The sequence below is a fragment of the Geotrypetes seraphini genome, chromosome 4, assembly GCF_902459505.1.
Source record: "Geotrypetes seraphini chromosome 4, aGeoSer1.1, whole genome shotgun sequence".
Lineage (NCBI taxonomy): Eukaryota > Metazoa > Chordata > Amphibia > Gymnophiona > Dermophiidae > Geotrypetes > Geotrypetes seraphini.
The window spans coordinates 71,378,884-71,399,038 of NC_047087.1; the positions used below are offsets into that span (position 1 = coordinate 71,378,884).

Consider the following 20,155-nt stretch of genomic DNA (forward strand, 5'->3'; position numbering starts at 1 on the left):
AGCGGACTGCCGGGCACGATGGACCCCTGGTCTGACCCGGCAGAGGCAATGCTTATGTTCTTATGTTCAGTCTTACCTATGAGGCAGTTTCAATTTTTCACTGTCTTTGCTCCAGGTCTCGAAGCTGCAGGGTCCCAGCCCCAGGATTTTGATCCGCTGAACCTGATCACCACTGGCCAGATTGGTGACCAGTCTGTGTTCTCTTCTTCCCAGGATGGTTTATCCTCCTGTCCCATAACCAGAGGTCTCATTACCCCTCAGCGAAGGGGTTTTCAGCAATTTTTCCTCTTCTCAGCCCCACACCTTGGGTCTTGCATCCATTGAATACAATGTGGCCCATGATAATCCCATCTTCCACTGTGATCTCAATGGCTGCGATCAAGTGGTGAGTTTCTTGTGGCCAGCACCACAACCCAATGCATGAGCAGCCCTACACCTCGGGTCCCGCATCCATTCCACACATTGTAGCCCATCATCCACTGTGATCTACTCATAGTAGATTGGGCACAACTCTCTCCACTTTGGCTCTCCGCATGCTATTCCTCGATTGGGTATGGTCCAGGTCTACTACTTCTCTCATTCTGGAACTTCCCTCCCATGTTTCAATGACACCACATTTTTTTTCTCCCATAACCACTGGAAGTGAAGGGGTAACTCCTCTTCCTTTTTCCCTGATGTTTCCTGCCAGTTTGAAAAATAGCCATTTTTTGTCTCCACATCTTCCGCCCAAATTCTGGCCTGTTGGTACTGACAGTTCTGAGTGGTGATTCTCTCCATGTCTCTATGTAATTTTCTCCATGGAGGCAAGTCACTATCTCATATACGTCTTCCGATTCACTCTCTTATCTCTGCTCACTCCAGGATCCGGCACTCTTTAAGCCCTAGATTGGACACCATTTTTATATAGCCCGAGCATCCTGCCGGCTAGCTCCTGCAGTGGTGGTGGTGGGGCTCTTAGGTCAGTTGCTCATCCCAAGCCACAGCTCACAAAAAGAAAAAGATAGATAAGCAATTGATTTTGCATAGCAGAGAGCACCGCACAGTTCTCAATTTTAACTCACACGCAGTGTCTCTGCTCACAGTTTTCAAACGAGCTTGGAAGCAGACCTGGGCCAGATAACTCCGGTAAGCCAGAGGAAATGCAGATCCCGCTGCTCCAATCACTCACTCAGTCTCCCATGTCCCTTGGACTGAAGAAATAGACAGGAACACAAGAGGTAAACTGGAATGAATTGAACAGTTTATTAACTTACTTGAAGATAGTAACAATCAACTATTTACGTTAGATAGATTGTGAGTACCTGATTATAAACCACTTAGATAACTTTGAAAGGCAGTATATAAATTCCTAAAATAAAATACATATTCACAGGTTTCGGTCATCAGGCTCAAGTAATTTCATCTTTCACAAATGTCTCTTCTCCATCCCAGCTCCCCAGCCAGTAGAGCAGTGTTCTTCAACCTTTTTACACCTATGGACCGGCAGAAATAAAATAATTATTTCATGGACCGGCAAACTAATAAGACTGAAATTTTTAAAAACCCCATTGCCACCCCATCCCCGCGAGCTCGGTCCCGTTAACCATCTGATCCCATCCGCACAAACCTCAAATAATTATGATTTCATATTGAACATATTTTATTAAAGTATAAAAATAAACAATATTCTGTACAATTGTCATTTTATAAATATAAATAATACAGGGCAAGGATCAACAAAACCCCTGTCTCCCCTCCCCTTCACATATATCCCCTCTACTATCAAGAAAACTGAATAAGCCAAATTATTACAGAATGCTACACAAATATCATGCTAACAGAATACCAGAGTCACACATGGCAGGAATGGTGTTAGGAGAGTGGAACTAGGGCAACTGCCTCCTGGTCAGAGAGAGCCCTAAGCCAGCTGGAAGCTAAAGACGCACTGTCTGGGCTTTGCACTCCCCAGTTATGTCTAACATCAGCTCTAGCAGGATACATATTTTAAATCTGATATATTCTAATCACAAGATAGAAATAAAATTATTTTTTTCTACCTTTTGTCGTCTCTGGTTTCTGCTTTCATCTTCGTTTCACTCTCTTCCATCCAGCATCTGCTTTCTGTCTCTTCAATCCAGCATCTGCCTCTTCTATCCACTGTCTGCCCTCTACCCCTCCCCCTTCCATATGGTATCTGCGTTCTTTCTATGCCCCTCTCTCCTACACCAGATCTAGCATCTTTGTCCCTCTTTCCTTATTTTTCATCTGACCCCCCTTCCCAGCATCAATCTCTTTCTACTTTATCATTCCTCTGTCTCTCCCCTTTCCCTCATCTGATCTCTCCATTCCATCCTGACTCCTTCCCCTCCTCTAATCTCCCTGCCAGCTGTTTCCTTCCAATGTTCCTCCTCCCCTGTCAGCAGCCCCTTCCCTTGTCCAGGAGTACCCCTTCTCCCTTTCCTCCTCTTCTTATCCAACAGTAACTCTCGTCCCTTCCCTTTCCCTTCTCCCCTGTCAGCAGTAGCCCCTTCCCCTCCCTTGTCCAGGAGTACCCCTTCTCCCTTTCCTCCTCCCCTTATACAACAGTAATTGTTGTCCCTTCCCTTTCCCTTCTCCCCTGTCAGCAGTAGCCCTTTTCCCCTCCCTTGTCCAGGAGTACCCCTTCTCCCTTTCCTCCTCCCCTTAGCCAACAGTAATTCTTGTCCCTTCCCTTTCCCTTCTCCCCTGTCAGCAGTAGCCCTTTCCCTTCCCTTATCCAGGAGCACCCCTACTCCCTTCCCTCCTTCCCTCTCCAGCATATGTTTCCTCTATGTAGGCTAGCAGCAGCTCTGTGTGCTTTTAACTTCGGCACACAGCTGCCCCTAAGCTGTATTTTAGCCGCGGTTTCATGAAGCAGTCTCGGGGCTTTTGGTAGGCCGGCTCGCTTCGATGATGCCATGTGGGCCGGCCTACTAAAGGCCCCGAGGCTGCCTCATGAAACCGCGGCTAAAATACTGCTTAGGGAAAGCTGTGTGCCGAAGTTAAAAGCACACAGAGCTGCCCCTGCTTGTCTGGGGGTGCGGAGACATATGCGGCAGGAGTAGGAGGTGGAAGGCAGGAGTGCCGGCGTAGCGACGGCAACAGGAAATTGCACATCAGCTGACGCCGGCACTTTTTGCTGTGGCGGGGACTCGAATCCTTCGCGGACTGGCAACATTTTTTTGCGGACTGGCACCGGTCCATGGACCGGCGGTTGAAGAACTGTGCAGTAGAGAATTCCCCTTCTTTACTAAGGCTTGGCAGGGGAAATTAGGATCAACCAATCCTGAGAGCAGCTTACTCTCCTTTTTAATTATTTTGCTTTCCATGTCTAATCCAGTAATATCTGACCCCCCTCTTGAGTATGACAGGAGTAAAGGGAGCACCATCGACCAAGATTTTTCTCTGCACACTCCTTTTATATGACTCCCCCTACCCTTGGGAAAAAGGACCTCCTGCTTCTCCCTCTAGTCGAGTCTAGCCATACTCTTATTTCAGTGACACACTGGAAAATGCACAGCCCTTCTTACTGCAAAGGCATTTTCCAGGGGGGGGGGTCACATACAGATGACATTCTTTTGGTTTACCATACCTCTCCTGCTTCTATAGATTTGCTTCCATTTCAGTATTATCTGAAAGAGGTGGCAAAGTGATTAAAAGAGCATCATTTAGTACTTAACCAAGTGGAAATGATGTCTTGCCGGATTAAAAGCACCTATCTGCTTCTTTCAACTGTTCCGATACTCTTTGATAGACCAATAGCACTGGTTACATCATTTTGTTATTTAAGGATCATTTTAGATTCAACACTTTTTCTTCACAAATCTCTAATGCAATTAAGATAGGTTTCTGTTCATAAACTTAGGGCTATTCAGGATCTGTTAAACTTCACATCTATACAGGTATATGACCCAATTTAATCTTAAGCACTTTCAGACTTAAAAATACAGTTGGAAGAATATCATGTAACGTAAAACGTCATGACCATATGACCCCTCTACTGAAACAGTTACACTGGCTACCTGTGTGGAAAAAAATTGTGTCACTAGTATTAAGCTAGGATTTTTCTGGAACTAGTAAGATCATTAACTACATATACTATGTATGACCCCTTCGCTAAGCATGCATTACCATATTGCCTTTCTGGAAAGAAAAACATTGCAATTCAATTATATTTGAGCAGTGACCAACTTATAGCTCCAAATTCGTACTAAGCATACAAATAGTCAAGGGGTGAAGGAGAGTATCATGGAAGAGTAAATTAACCTAAGCACTTGTAATAATGAATCTTCTTTTTTTTTCTGTATCCATGTGATCTCTTTGTGTTTAAGATACCAAATTCCCTATACAAGGACTGGCTTCTAACAAGAATTTAGAACATACCGTACCTTGTCTACATTTAAGACATGTATGTCCTCATATATCAATATATTAATAAACAATTGTTAATTCAGACCACAAGCTAGTGTTTATTTATTTTCAGTTTCCACACCTGTACAGTATAAGATTCAACATAAGATACTATCATTAGTTCAAGTGTTACATTCCAGTATTCCTATCTACTTATCAACACTGATTATCCCTTATACATCCACCTGTACTGTTCGATCTTTGACGGATAACGGACTTGACATTCCCCACCCTTCTAAAAAGCTAAATGAGAATCCAATGGAAATTCAGTTTTTTATGCAATTGCTCTGCTCTTTGGAATTCTTTACCCCAGCATCTTCAACTGAAACAATCAAATCCAGTTTTCCATGCCATATTTTTTAAAAAAATTTATTATTAACCGCGTTGAGCTTCCTTTGTTTGAAGACCCGGTATGTAAGGTTAAGTTTTAGTTTAGTTTAGTTTAGTTTATTGTAAACTTATGAGTATCTCCCACCTATCTGCCTTCTCCCTACCTGCACCTCCCACCTACCTGCACCCGACTTCCTAAGCCACGCCAATTGACTTGTTTATAACCTCTCTATCTCCTTCTTGCCTGCTCCCGACTCACTAAGTTATATTGATTGATTGACTTATTTGTAAATTTCGCTGTAGATGTACAGTCTCTTGTCATGTAAACCGCTCTGAACTATTCTGGTACTGCGGTATACAAAAATAAAGTTATTATTATTATTATTATTATCTATTTGAAAAATATGTCTCGCTATGCGATGAGAGCATATGAAGGCACAGTGCTGGAGTGCCAGGATGTGAATGGTATATCTATGAATGATTGATTCTTTCCTTTTATGAATGGAGTTACACTTTTAATTTCTGTTAAAAATTAGTATTTTCTTGTACATCACCTTGACTTCTTTTGTGGAAAAAAGGCGATATATTAAATTTAATACATGATGGCTGCTATTTACATATGGATATATTTCTATAACTTAAGCCATATTATCCTCAGAGCCTGCTTATTAACCCTGCACTTAAACTAATTAGTTAATGCGCATTAATAAATGAAACCCAGTGACAGACAAGCGGAGACAAAGCACTGGCTCAGTGAATAAACACTGCTAAGTCAGCCAGGTGAAGTCAGCAAGAGGGAACCTGTCCTCAAGAATTTAATTTCATATTTCTGTAATATTTCACTTTCTCCTTCACAGCTACACCATGTGATGGGCACTTCATGCTGACTGACGTTTCTGGTTCTTTTCACTCTTCCAATTATCCAAACTCTTACAATTCGAACACTGATTGCCGCTGGGTAATCCGGTGAGTATTACCCTCAGGATCTTGGTGACATTTCGAGTGCTGGCTTCAGGAAGTGTCTGCAAACATTCAACCCTGAATAGTTCTGAAGAAAATTCTGTGAGGCTTGAGAAATAAGTGAAATGGAAGGTATCACACCAAGCAGTTGCTTGTATAACAATCAAGTTTCATTAAAAATTTGATAGATCGCCTTTACAGAGTTTCAAGGCGGTGTGCATAAAAAATAAGTAGGTTTTGTACGAAGACCTACACACAAAGGGTCACAAATAGGACATATAAACTTATAGATACAATAGGAAAGAGAAAAGGAAGAACTACAATTTCAAAATAGGAAATAAAACATAGAAGGTGAGAACAAAAGGATGGGTAGAGTTAAATGATTTAATACCATTAAAAACCTATCAAACTAGCAAGTTCCAAATCGTCCTAACAAGGACAGTCAAACATTGAATGCATCTTTAAATAAAATTGTCTTTAATTTAAATTTAAACCGGCTCAGTAACGTTTCCTCTCTTAAATTGATAGGGGCAGAATTCCATAGTGATGGGGCAGTAACTGAAAAGATGGATGTGCGCAATGTATAGGTATGATTAATGGAGGAAACAGATAGAAGGTGTTGGGAAGCAGAGTGGTGGGATCTAGAAGGATTGTAGGGGATTAACAGTCTATTTATGAATTCAGGACAATTAGTAATACAGGTTTTAAAAGCTTAATTGACATTATTTTTTTAAAATTAATTAAATAACCCCTCCCCCCTTTAATAAACCACTGTAGCGGTTTCTACCATGGCCCAGAGCGCTAAATACTCCAGCGTGCATTGAATTCCTATGAGTGTCAGAGCAGCGTCAGAGCAGTTAGTGCTCTGGGCCATGGTACAAACCTCTACCACACCTTAGTAAAAGAGGGCCTAAGAGTTCTCAGAACTCAGAATTCAGAACAGCATTAGCAACACCTATCTCGAGGCACTCTACCTTATGACTTGGGGACACTCATTGAAGTTGCAGGGAAGTACTTTTGAAGCCAATGGGATGAAATTTTATTTCACTCGAAGAGTGGTTGTGCTCTGGAGCGCATTGACAGAGGTTGTGGTGAGAACGGATGGCGTGGCTGGTTTGGGGAAAGGTTTGGACAAGTTTCTGGAGGAGGGGTTCATGGTCTGTTGTTGAGAAAGACATGGGAGAAGCCACTGCTTGATCTGGATCAGTAGCATGGAATGTTACTACTCCTTGAGTTTTGGCCAGGTACTAGGGACCTGGATTGGCCTCCGTAAGAACGGATTACTGGGCTTGATGAACCATTGGTTTGACCCAGTAAGGCTATTCTTATGTTCTTACCTGAAAAGTAGGCGTGGTTAGGTGAAGAAAATAGGCATGGTAAACTTAGGCGTATGAGATAGGCACTGGTATATTAGGCCCGGTAAAACCTGGTGTAATGTACTGGTGCTTACCTCAATGGTGCCTAGTGGTGCCTAAGTCCACTTAGGCACCGCTAGGCATGATTCTACAAGCAGCACCTAGCGGTTGATTAACAAGCATGCAGAGCAGCACCTAGGTGACATTTATAGAATCTGGCCCCAAAAGCCTGATTCTGTAAATGGCACCTAATGACACCTATCATGTAGGTGACAGTCCACACGGTTGTCAATCAATCACCAGGTGTCCTTTATAAAATCATGGCTAGCAGTGCCTAGGCGTTATTTGGCATCACTTGGCATTGTTGAGGTAGGCACCAGTATATTAGGCCAGGCTTTAATTGGCCTAATCTACCAGCACCTAAGTTTACCACATGGTAACCCACTCATAATCATGGCTACTTTTCAGGTAGGTGTCATTAGGTGTCGGAGAGCACCTAGACTTAAACGTCACTAGGTGCTGCACAGATATTCGTATGTTTTTTAATTGTCAATTACCATGACATTTAACTAATTAAAAGATAATTTACCCCCCCCCCTTTTTTTTTACAAAACTGCGATAGTAGTTTTTAGCGCTGGCCGGCGCACTGAATTCTCTGCGCTGCTCCTGATAGCGTTCCTATGAGCATCAGGAGCAGCGCAGAGCATTCATCACACCAGCCTGGGGTTTTGTAAAAGGGGGGAATTAGTTAGGCATGGATTTCAGTTAGGCACGCTAGGCTTCCACAATCGAGGCACCTAGCGATGCCTAACCTAAGTGCCATGTGTAAAGAATTAGGCCCTAAGCTTGTATTCTATAACACCTAATTTGATGCATTATGGAAATACTAGTGTAAATCTGCAATAAGGCACCAAAATGTAGGTGCCACCATTTACACTAGTTTCAAGTTCAAGCTTCAAGTTTATTTATAGCTTGATATACCGAACATCACAGGTACCTGGCCGGTTTACAATGTTAAGAATTTAAAAGAGTTTAATACAAGACACATAAAAATGGGGGAGATTGAGACCAGGCCAAGGACAAAATTAAGACAAGTTGGATACGAGAGGCGCAGGGGGAGGAGGGAGATTTTAATTACATTGAGAAAATAAAAATAAAAGGAAGGGAAGAGGAAGAAGTTAAAACAGGAGGAAAAAAGGGTATAAAGGTGAAGATCTAAATGCAGAAGTTAGATGCCTACCTGACAGTATTCACTAAAGCCCACTCTGAAATAGTCAGAGCACCCAGGACCTGCACATGCCCTCCCCATTATGTGCTGTATTGTTTTTAAGGTTTTATGAATTTATGATTATGTATGTATTTTTGTTTTCTGCTTAGTTCTAGGTGGGCTACAATTAGTTTAAATAAATACATTTAATAAATGTGAATGCCCCCTTTGCAGTTACATGCTGGCATATTTAGGCATCCAGCTGTGCCTGTTTTTCGCTCATTTTGGAACTTAATTACCAATGACTTCCATTTGAGTACCAAAAGCTATGCCCCTAATATTTGGCACATAAGGTAGAAGTGCCTTGTATAATTGCTTTTACTTTCACAAGGCAAAAGTAAAATCATCATCTCCATGTACAGTATAGTCATTAGCATTCATATGTGAAAACTACCAAATAATGTTGCTTCGTTTCTACATCTATTTTTATGAAATTGGTAATCCCACTGTACAAGACAGCAAATACACAGGCGTCCTTTTAATGTTTTATAAGGCTCTCTGGGTTTGGCAGAGCCTTTTGTGAAATACTGAAGGTACTGAGAACATTCCAACTTGGATATCTCATTTCTCACACGGATCCCCTGTGCAAAACTGGACTTAATACCTTGCGAAAACCAGTGTGCAGGAAACCATCCTGCCCTGCATAATCACCTGAGGGCGCTACTTGGATGAGCAAAGGCTCTACTTTTCGGAATGTGGCAGGATTCTGTAATATACCCAAAGAGGTTTCTAAGGAGAGTCTGCACAACAGTTCCCTGGCTTTGATAGATTTATAGCAGATGAATTATCTAAGTAGGAGGTGTCTGCAATTAAATATGCTTTCTCTCCAGGAATGAAATATAAATCAGAATAAGTACAATCTTAATGATTATTGTGACATCCAGTTGGTTTACGGTTGATTTTAAAATGGTTAGGCACGATTTACATGTGTAATAAAACAGCTTTATGAGTGTATCATGGCGATTTTAGAGAAGGGGCTACCCTATGCATATGTGCGTGTTTGAGGGGAGTGTGTTCAGAGCAAGGTTTGGGCAGTGCTTGAAAATATATGGGTAATTTAAAGTCACCTCTATGTAAAAGGCAGCCTATTTTCTAAAGACAAGGGGCCCAATAGTCAGACACTGGAAGTTAGCTGGGCTGACTCCCACAGTCAGCGCTGAACCCAGATATTCAAGACCAGGCCATTTCTGGTAACCAGCATTGAATATTCAGTGTATTTATGGCCCCTTGAAACTTAGCCAGCTAAATTGCTATTAAGCACTGGTTGGTTAAGTTTATAGTGGCCACAGACCAGCCATTACATTTGCTGATGACATAAAGTTCTTAAAACTCAAAAGGATTTGTGAAAATTTGCATGAGGACCTTGTGAGACAGGGCGTCAAAATGGCAGATTACATTTAATGTGAGCAAGTGTAAAATGATGCATGTGGGAAAGAGGAATCCAAACTATAGCTTTTTAATGCTGGGTTCTATGTTAAGAGTCACTGCGCAGGAAAAGGATGTATATGTCATAATTGAGGATACGTTGAAACCCTCAGATCAATGTGCAGCGGTAGTGGTTAATAAAGCAAATAGAATGTTAGGAGTTATCAAGAAAGGAATGGAAAACAAGAATGAAAATGTTATAATGCCCTTGTATCATTGTATGATACAGCCACACCTTGAATACTGTGTGCAATTCTGGTCGCCGTATCTCAAAGATATAGCAGAATTAAAAAAGGTACAGAGAAGGGTGATGAAAATGATAAAAGGGATGGGATGGCTTCCCTATGAGGAAAAGCTGAAGTGCATAGGGCTCTTTAGCCTGGAGAAGAAAATGCTCAGGGGTGATATGATAGAGGTCTATGAAATACTGAATGGAGTAGAATGGGTAGATGTGAATTGCTTGTTTACTCTTTCTAAAAATACTAGGACCAGGGGACATGTGACAAAGTTACCAAGTAATAGATTTAAAACAAACCGGAGAAAATATTTCTTCACACAAAGTGTAATTAAACTCTGGAATTCATTGCTGGAGAATGTGGTGAAATCAGCGTAGCAGGATTTAAAAAAGGTTTGGATAATTTCCTAAAAGAGAAGGCCATAGGCCATTATTGAGATGGTTTGGGGAAATCCAGCCCTTATTCCTAGAATAACGAGCCTAAAATCTGTTTTACTACTTGAGATCTAGCTAGGTACTTGGGACTTGGATTGCCACTGTTGAGACAGGATGCTGGGTTTGATTAACCTTCAGTCTGTCCCAGTATGGCAATTCATATGTTCTTATTTGACATAATTCGGCCACTGAAATTAGCCTTCTGGCTATATATACAAACTTGGTCTGCTTACTTTCAAATCCCTTTTTTTTTAAACTCCAGCTTTCATTCACAAATTATTAATACCTTACACTACCAACAGAACTTTAAGATCTGCAGAACAACATTTATTATCTATCCCATCTTTAAAAATAATAAATACGCGCCGCCAGTTTATGTTCTCCGTTATTGCTCCCCAAAATTGGAATTCTTTCCCTATTTATCTAAGAGAAGAAACTAATATAGAAAAATTCAAAAGTAAATTGAAAACTTTCCTTTTCAATGATGCATTTATAAATTAATTATAATTTGATTTTTAAAAAATCAGAAATCATTTTTTTCTCTTCTTTCAATCACCCTACCCTTCCTCATGTCCTTTCCCTATATGTCTCTCCAGACTTTTAATACAATGTAAATTCTCCCCTTAATTCCTTATGTTTCCAGTTTGTCGCATCTGTCTAAAGTTGAGTTTGTTTTATCTATTGTAGTAATAATTTTAATAATGTAATTTTATCATGATGTATATCGCTTTGAATCCAGATAAAGCGATTAATCAAAATTTTATTAAACTTGAAACTTGAAACTTGAAACTTTAAATTTAGCAGGTAGCTGGCTATTTACTAGCCACTAAGTCAGTGTCTCCCAAACACTTTTAGCTCTGACACACTAAACGGAGCAAATGTTTTTCATGGCACATTATAAATGAAATTATAAAATAGTAAAACCAACAAAAAATTAAATTTGAGAGTTATTTAAAGTTTTGTAAGCTATGTATGGGTAATTGTAACAGCAGTGAAACTAAAGTAGATAGAATAGAATTGCTAATCGATGTGATGGATATGCTTGTTTTTCAGTGCAAATTAACTAAAAATGTAGCTCGATAGTCGACAACCAAACACATATTTCATCATCCTATCTGCAGTCGTTCTCTTTTTTAAAAAAAATTATTTCTGTTAGAGCTGAAAATCCAAGTTTGCAAAGATAAGCTCTAAACAGTAATAAAGCCTTGATTGCTTTGCTTGCTTGATTGATTGATTTAATTTAACTTTTTCAAATTTTTATACCAGGCAGCTCAGAACAGTTTACATGAGCTTATTCAGGTACTCAAGCATTTATCCCTGTCTGTCACAATCTATCTAATATACCTGGGGCAATGGAAGGATTAAGTGACTTGCCCAGGGTCACAAGGAGCAGCGCAGGTTTGAACCCACAACCTCTGGGTGCTGAGGCTGTTGCTTTAAAAAATAAAAAATAAAAATAAAATTACTTGCCGTTAGTTGTTCCATGAAAACTAACAGCAAGTAATTTTATTTTTATTTTTTATATATATCCTTAGCACACAGACATTCATAACATTGACAGACTCTTGTATACGTGACGTACATGTCATCTATTCTAGTGTATACTTTTGAAGGAAATTTTTTTTTTTATTATTATTTTATAAACTAACATTTGTTATAGAACAATTATTACAGAACTATTTTCATAGAATACACCAATTCATACAATTAATTATAAAAAATATTGTTTTATCCACCCACCAGGAATCTCTTTGGGGCACACCACTGTGCCGTGGCACACAGTTTGAGAGACACTGTGCTAAGTGGTAATATTTAGCGGACATCGCACACTGAATATTAGCACTTAGCCAGTTTAATGCTATCTAACTGGCTAGGAACCATTTTTGACTGATTAAACAGCTCAAATATCAGGCGGAAGGTGCCTATTGGGCTCATTTTCTAAGCACATGGATGCCTCAAAAAACATGGCAAAAAAACATTTATCTGCCAAAAAACATTCAAATTACAATTCTGGAGCAGCAGAATTTGGATGCCCTATACTGGAGTTTATCCAAATAGCAAGGATGTGTTTTGGGTGGGACTCGGTAGAGCCCAAAATTAGTATGTCCCAACAGCAATAATCAGCGCTTTTGACCTGGTAGACAACAACAAATTACTGGCATGTTTGGATGCATTTGGAATCCACAACAGAGTATATACATGGTTTAAGGGATTTCTTGAATCTCGTTTGTACCAGGTTAGATTTAATAATGTTACTTCTTCTACCTGGAAAAATCCGTTTGGAGACCCTCAGGGCGCTCCACTTTCGCCTACACTATTTAATGAGTTGTATGGCAACTCCCATCATAATGAAGAGAAGTTTATTATTATGGGAAGATATTGGGCTTTTAGCCCTCATTAATGTGCCAAATAGCACGGTATCGTACGTCAATGCCACCGGATTTTCCAATATTTTATTCACTTGAGCCCAAATGGATCTCCAAAATTTAAGTATCAAGGGACAATAGAACAGTAGATGATCCAATGTCCATACATCGAGATGACAGTGCCAGCATCTGTTAGACTTGGAACTATCTAATTTTTAATCAAACAGGGGTCCAAAAAGCTCTATGTAACAAGAAAAACCATGTTTGTCTCATAGATGCAGATGCCGTACATCTCATCCTCCAAGTCCAAATTCATAGCCTCAGAAATCTGCTTCTTTATCTCAATGCTCCAAATGTCATGAAGACCTGTCTTTGGTTTCTTATTCAAAAATTCAGATATTAATTTATACCACTAGGCTGCCTGATGCCCCAGGAAATCTGTCTGGAAGCATAGGACCGGCAAGCTCTTCTGATTTTTAAGATTTCGCCAATCAGGGAACCCCTTCTGAATGGCTTGCTTCAACTGCAATCAAACACAAAAAGTGAAAGATGTATATCAACTAAATAATTTCAGTACCACCGCAAGTTGGTACTAGTAAAATTAAGCCTAAATGGAGGAAAAGATCTCAGTAACATCTTTTGGGGATCAAGTGATATTTACCCCAAAGATAATTTGGTGATAGTTCTCAATAATCGATCAAAAAACTTCCATCCTATCCTACAAACTATTTTTTTAAGTTTGTTTAATTAATTATTTTCTTTGTTCTTTTTTAATTTGTTATTTTCTTATATTATAAACTAGTCTTTAAGCCCGTTACATTAACGGGTGCTAGAGTAGATGTCTGTCTGTCTGGGTATTTTTTTTCTTTTTCTCTCTCTCCTTGCACACTGCCTGTCTGTCATTTTTTCTGTCTGTGTCTCTCCCTATGTTCTTAGTACCCTCAGTGCCTCCTTCCTATGTCCTTAGTGCCCCTTCCTATGTCCATAGTACCCCTAGTGCCTCCTTCCCATGTCCTTAGTACCCCTTCCTACATACTTAGTGCCCCCAGTATCTCCTTCCTGTGTCCATAATGCCCCCAGTGCCTTCTTCCCATGTCCTTAGTGCCCCCAGTGCCTGCATACTGTGTCCTTAATGCCCCCAGTGCCTCCTTCCTATGTCCTTAGTGCCCCCATGTGCCTCCTTCACATGTCCTTAGTGCCCCCAGTGCCTCAGTCCTGCTTAGTGCCCTCAGTGCATCCTATGTCCTTAGTGCCCTCAGTGCCCCTTTCTATGTCCTTAGTGTCCCCAGTGCCTCCTTCCTATGTCCCCATCATTATCTTTCAGACTTTGTCCCACCCCAGCCCCCGATGCCAGCCTACCTGCCTACCACCCCCCTGAGCAACATGTTTCCATTTAACCCCCCTGATGCATGTCTGCCTGCCTGCCTCCCATCCCCATGAGCAGCATGTTTCCATTGAAATCTCCCCACCCCCCATGCCTGCCTGCCTGCCTTCCATTGAAACCCCCCCCACCTCTCTCCAATGCCAGCCTGCCTGCCTGCCTGCCTCCCATCCCCCTACCATTGAACCCCCCCCCCCCATGCCAGCCTGCCTGCCTGCCAAACAGCACGGTATCGTACATAAATGCCACCGGATTTTCCAATATTTTATTTACTTGACCCCCAAATGGATCTCCAAAATTTAAGTATCAAGGGACAATAGAACAGTAGATGATCCAATGTCCATACATCGAGATGACAGTGCCAGCATCTGTTAGACTTGGAACTATCTAATTTTTCATCGAACAGGGGTCCAAAAAGCTCTATGTAACAAGAAAAACCATGTTTGTCTCATAGATGCAGATGCCGTACATCTCATCCTCCAAGTCCAAATTCATAGCCATTGAGACCCCACCCCACCCCGATGCCAGCCTGCCTGCCTGCCTTCCATTGAAAACCCCCCAACACCCCACCCCCTCTGTGCCAGCCTGCCTGCCTCCCATCCCCCTTGCATTGAACACCCCCATGCTAGCCTGCCTGCCTGCCTCCCATCCCCCAGAGCAGCATGTTTCCATGGAAACCACCCCATTCCCTGATGCCAGCCTGTATGCCTGCCTCCCATTCCCCATCCATTGAAACCCCCCCCCGATGCCAGTCTGCCTGCCTGCCTCCCATCCCCCTGAGCATCATGTTTTTAACCCCCCCCCCCCGCGCCGACCCTACCCGGCACACCAGAAACCCCTGTTGACCCTCCCAGCTGACCCTCACACCGCTAGATGGCCGACAAACCTCACAGCTCCAGCAGCATCCCAGGCGCAGTAAACACAGCTGCTCGCGGTCTTCTACTGGCCTAATTTCCTCTGCCGCGTCCCTGCCCATGTGCCTAAGGCCCCGCCCACAGAAGGGGCCTAAGACTCCCGGGCCTATTCTGGTTGGCCCAGGCACCTTAGGCCCCACCTGTGGGTGGGGTTTCAGATGCCTGGGCCAATCCGGCCCCATTCTGCAGCCGGCTGGCCTGCCAGACGGGCGGGTTTGGCACCCATCCATCCGGCCAACATTTTACAGGTATGGGATGTGGGATTGGGGATGGGGGTCGGCGGGTCGGCGGGGGGTCACGGGTCAGCGGGAGGGCCGATTAGGGGTTCAGGGGCGGTCATTGGGGGGTTGTGTCGAGGGCAGGAGGGTCTGGGATCCCTTCTGCCAATATTGTAGTGGGGATGGGGGTAGGTGGGTCCGCCTGGGCAGGAGGGGTTGGGCTCCCTCCTGGCCTGATTGTAATCGGGGGGTGCCGCGGGTGCCGCGGGGTAAGAGGGCTTGGGCTCCCTCTTGCCCCGATGTCATCGGGGAACTCGGGGTACCGCGGGGCAAGAGGGCTTGGGCTCCCTCTTGCCCCGATGTTTGTGTGGGGGGGTGATGTATCGCATCAGGAGAGATGCCTCATCTCCCCTACCGTGATGCCATCACTCCTCTACCCGAACTGCCGCGACCCGCAGCAGGAGAGATGCCGCGATCATTGCTGTAGGGGGTAGGCCGGTTGCTGGGACCGCTGAGCTGATCGCAGAAGCCACGATCAGCTCAGTGGCCTCTTTTTTGGCACTTAGACCTGTTTTGACTTCGTCTAAGTCAAAACGTATAAGTGCCGACTAGGCAACCTGCCTAAGGTTTTGGTTATACCTGCTGCACGCCTAGGTGTAGGTCGGCCCACCTCCCGCCCACCGCCCGCCCTTCCCCTCCTCTAAATACGCTTCTTTTCATTCTGTGTGTTTAGTAGCAGGGGAAAGGCCTAAGTTGGTTTTAGATACATCTAAAACCAGCTTTGATTATGGGTACTTGGACGATCAGGCTTTTTGATTGTCCAAGTAGCCAATTTAGGACACTTTTTAGACGTTTTTGTCTTTTGATTATGAGTCCCATATTGTTTAAATAAATGCAGACAATTCTAACTTGGTATTTAAGCCAAGGATGCATACTATTTAGTCTAAAAATCCATCTTGCTTCACGTTGCCTAAGGCAGTTCACTCTGTCGCCTCCCCTAGAGGATACTGGCTCTACGTCAATGACGAGGCATTGCAGATCATTGAAAACATGTTTAAATGCCTTACAATGCTCTACAATGACTTCAGAGCAATGTTCATGTTTAAAGTTTGATTTGTGTTCTCGCATTCTAGTCCTTAGATCTCTTGATGTCATTCCTACGTAGAATTTATTACATGGACAAATAATTAAATAAACTACGAAATATGATTTACAATTAGTGAACTGTCTGAGAGTGTATTTCTTTTGATCTTGAGGATTAATAAAATCTTTACATTCCTTAATAATAGTACAGATGTTACATGCACCGCATTTGTAATGACCTAATACAGTGGTACCTCGGTTTACGAGTGCACCAGTTTGCAAGTGTTTTGCAAGACGAGCAAAACATTCGCAAAATCGGCACCTCAGAAACCGAGCGCGCTTTGATTTGCGAGCGCCCTCCCCCCCCCCGCGAACCGGCACCCTCCTCCCCTGATCCGACACCCCCGCCGCCGCCATCGGGCACCCCCTGCTGCCATCAGGCATCACCCCGCCGCGGCCTGAGGTCCCCCCAACCCACCCGAACCCTCTTCTTACTTTAGTGTAGCCTCCGCACCAGCACCGGCACCAGCATGTTCTCTTGAGAGAACGTGAACTCTCAGGCCTTGAGCATGCGCACATGCTCAAGGCCCAGCACAGGAGGCAGATCTTCGGGCACTGGCACCAATGCACAGGACATGCTGGTGCCTGTGCTGGTGCGGAGGCTACACTAAAGTAAGAAGAGGGTTCGGGTGGGTTGGGGGGACCTCAGGTCGCGGCGGGGTGGGGGGTGCCCGATGGCGGCGGGGGGGTGCAAGATCGCGGGGGGGAGGGTGCCGGTTCACAGGGGGGGCCTTGGGGAGAGCAATGCCGGTTCTCGGGAGGGGGGGGAGCAGTGCTGCTGGCCTCGGGAGATGCACGGATGGAATGGATAGAAGATGTTGGGCATTTGACCTCAGTGTTCTTGAAGGGGCGTATGGGATTAAGAGTCAACTTTAGCCAGAGACATCAATACAGATTTGGGCCTATAATTTCCATCCAAAATTTCCCTCTTCAACCATGCATTTATTTTTCTAAACTGGATGTTTATGTTGCATGCACCTGGCACATAAATGGCCATTTCTCCTGGATTTTAGAACAGGCGCTATATTGGCAGATTCTGTTCTTATAAAATTACCCTTTATATGCCCATGTTTGTTTATTTCACTCTTTCTCCCTTTACAATGCTTAACAGTGCCACATTTAACACATTACAATACTATAAAGAAGGCAGGATCCTTTTAACAAGAGAGTTTCTCATGGTTACTGAAAGTATTATTGGATTGGAGAAAGAAGATTATTTATTTTGCACATGATGCCTTTTGATTTGCCTTTACTAGGGTAGAGAATGGCTCTTCCATCAAAGTGAACTTCATTTCTTTCGACACTGAAAGTTTTATGGACACTTTAAGCATTTATGAAGGCATCGGGCCAAGAAGGATTCTGAGAGGTAAGCTAGAATTCTTCACAATTTTCAGGATAGTTAAAGGACCCGAGCGATTTGCAGTGGGCATAGCATTTAAGTGCAGGCAAATTTCAAAGCAGAACCCTAGATAGTTTTTCTTTTGAAATTGCCTTGTTTTGTTGATCGGAAAGCATAGGAATAGAAGACAGCTTAAGGGCATGGGTTGAAAGATGCACTGTCTCCTCTATCACAAGAAGGTGCAAGTGCTTGCAGGAATTTTTTTTTAGTTCTAAAGTGATGCAGAATCTGTGGGTAAAGTAGATTTACAGACTGCATCAATGCAGGACACGGTTGCTGAAGCTCACGAGCACTTAAGAAAGTGCTCCAGGTGATGAAGGAGATACTCAGTGTACTATAGTGTTTCTTTAGTGGGGGCCGCTATTCCCACCACTGTTTCTTCAAAGGAGAACAGGAGTCCTCTAGCTGCATTACTGCCAGTGGGGGGGGGGGGGGTGGGGGTGCTACTTCAATCTTGTATTTTCAATTGCTAGGGAAAAGGCAGGTTCTCTAGAGCAGTGGTTTCCAATTCTATCCTGGAGGACCACTAGGCCAATCGGGTTTTCAGGATAGCCCTAATGAATAAGCATGGAGCAGATTTGCATGCTTTTCACTTCCATTATATGCAAATCTCTCTCATGCATATTCATTAGGGCTAGCCTGAAAACCCGATTGACCTGGTGGTCCTCCAGGACAGGGTTGGGAACCACTGCTCTAGAGTCCTGCAGAGTTCGCCTATCTCTCACTATTGAAAATATATATAGTGAAACAGCACCCCCTGCTGGCAGGACTGTAGATGGAAGACTCCTGTTCAGCTTAAGAACAGTCTGGCCAATACTCAAAACTATTTCACCAGACAGGAATAGCTCCAAGCTGGTTACAAAGCATTTTAGTGTCTAACAATGGATATTGGAGATAACCAGTTATCTCTCGCTGAATATGCGCGGTTAATGGCTAGCTGGTAACTAGCTACATTGTCTGGTTATTGCACTGATATTCAGCACCTAACTGGATAAGTTTAGTAGTCACTTAGGGTCACATAAATAGCTATCCTATCTTTAACCACTAAAAACCTATTAGTGCTGTATTATCAGCATAACTAGTTAACCTTTTAGTGATTTAAAAAAAAATCCCAGACATTCAATGTCGGTCGCCAGAAATGGCATGACATTCCAAATTGATGACAAATCCTGAATTGATGCTGGCAGCAGATAGCAAAAGCACTGCTCATAGCTGACTAAATATCAGTCCAAATGAACCCCTTGAGGAGGTACTTCATTCCTCCACCTAGGGATGCTGAGAAGGCAGATCTGCCATAGAAACATCCACCTACTTTGCCACCAGACAGTTTACTGAAAATTGCTGATTTTAAAGTTTCAAAGTTTTTTATGCAGGTGAATAACAGTATACTGGTACTTATAAAATAAAAAAAAAGAAAGAAAAGAAAGAAAGAAAGAAAGCAATAACTCTTGAACATTCTCACTGCGCCAACTATGAGTAAAGGTATCAAAGCCATTCACAGCATGGAAAGGATGCACAAAGGTCATAAATTTTCAGTACTTTTCACGCATATTTTACAAATTGGAACATTATAACATACACAAATCAACTGTGCATGCATTAATTCATAGATTAATGTACATTAAATTGATTTTCTGTGGACTAAAATGATTAAGGAATGTGAATGAACCGAATGTGCACTAATGAATACACATCCCTACGGCATAGATATTTTTTTTACCAAGGTCTAAAAATATAGGAAGAAGGAGCAGAGAGAAGTCAGGCACAAAAAGTACACATGGATCTTTTATTCTAGTACAGTTTTATGACAAAGCACAAATATGTAGCCACTGACCCCCCCCCCCCCCCGCCCCCACACACACACACACACACACTAATAGTACTATAGGTGTCGGAACAGGGGTGGCCACTGGGGCCGTGTCCTCCCCCAAAATTTAGTCCTGGTGGTCCAGAGGTGCAGCAGGCAGGAGCAAGCTTTCCGTGCTCCTTCCCACTGCTAACCCGGTGGGTGGTGGCAGCCACATGATAAGTTTACTTCTGCTGCTCAGCAGCAATGAGCACAAGCACTTTGGCGCTCCTTGGTTTCTGAGTGGCTTTTTGAATGGCTCCCATGAATTCTTGGGAGCCAGTCAAAAAGCTGCTCAGCACTGAGCAGGAGTTGAAAAGCAGAATAAAATGCATCCCGCGGCTGCCACCACCCACCGGGTTAGCAGCTAAGTAGGAAGGCAGGCAGGGGGCTGGGTGCAGTGCCTGTCAGGGGGAGGGAAGGGGGATGGGTGCAGACTCTGACAGGGGGTAGTGAGGGAAGGGGGCTGGGTGC

At 43.1% G+C, this 20,155-nt stretch overlaps 1 protein-coding gene across 1 annotated transcript in view; it reads left to right on the forward strand.

The window, feature by feature from the left end:
- Nucleotides 1-20,155, forward strand: part of TMPRSS15 (transmembrane serine protease 15) — a 306,859-nt gene that overhangs the window by 187,322 nt on the left and 99,382 nt on the right. Inside the window, exons 11-12 of the mRNA XM_033942905.1 lie at nucleotides 5,595-5,703; nucleotides 17,693-17,802. Coding sequence (XP_033798796.1) covers nucleotides 5,595-5,703; nucleotides 17,693-17,802 — 219 coding nt within the window. The remainder of the gene's footprint in view (nucleotides 1-5,594; nucleotides 5,704-17,692; nucleotides 17,803-20,155) is intronic.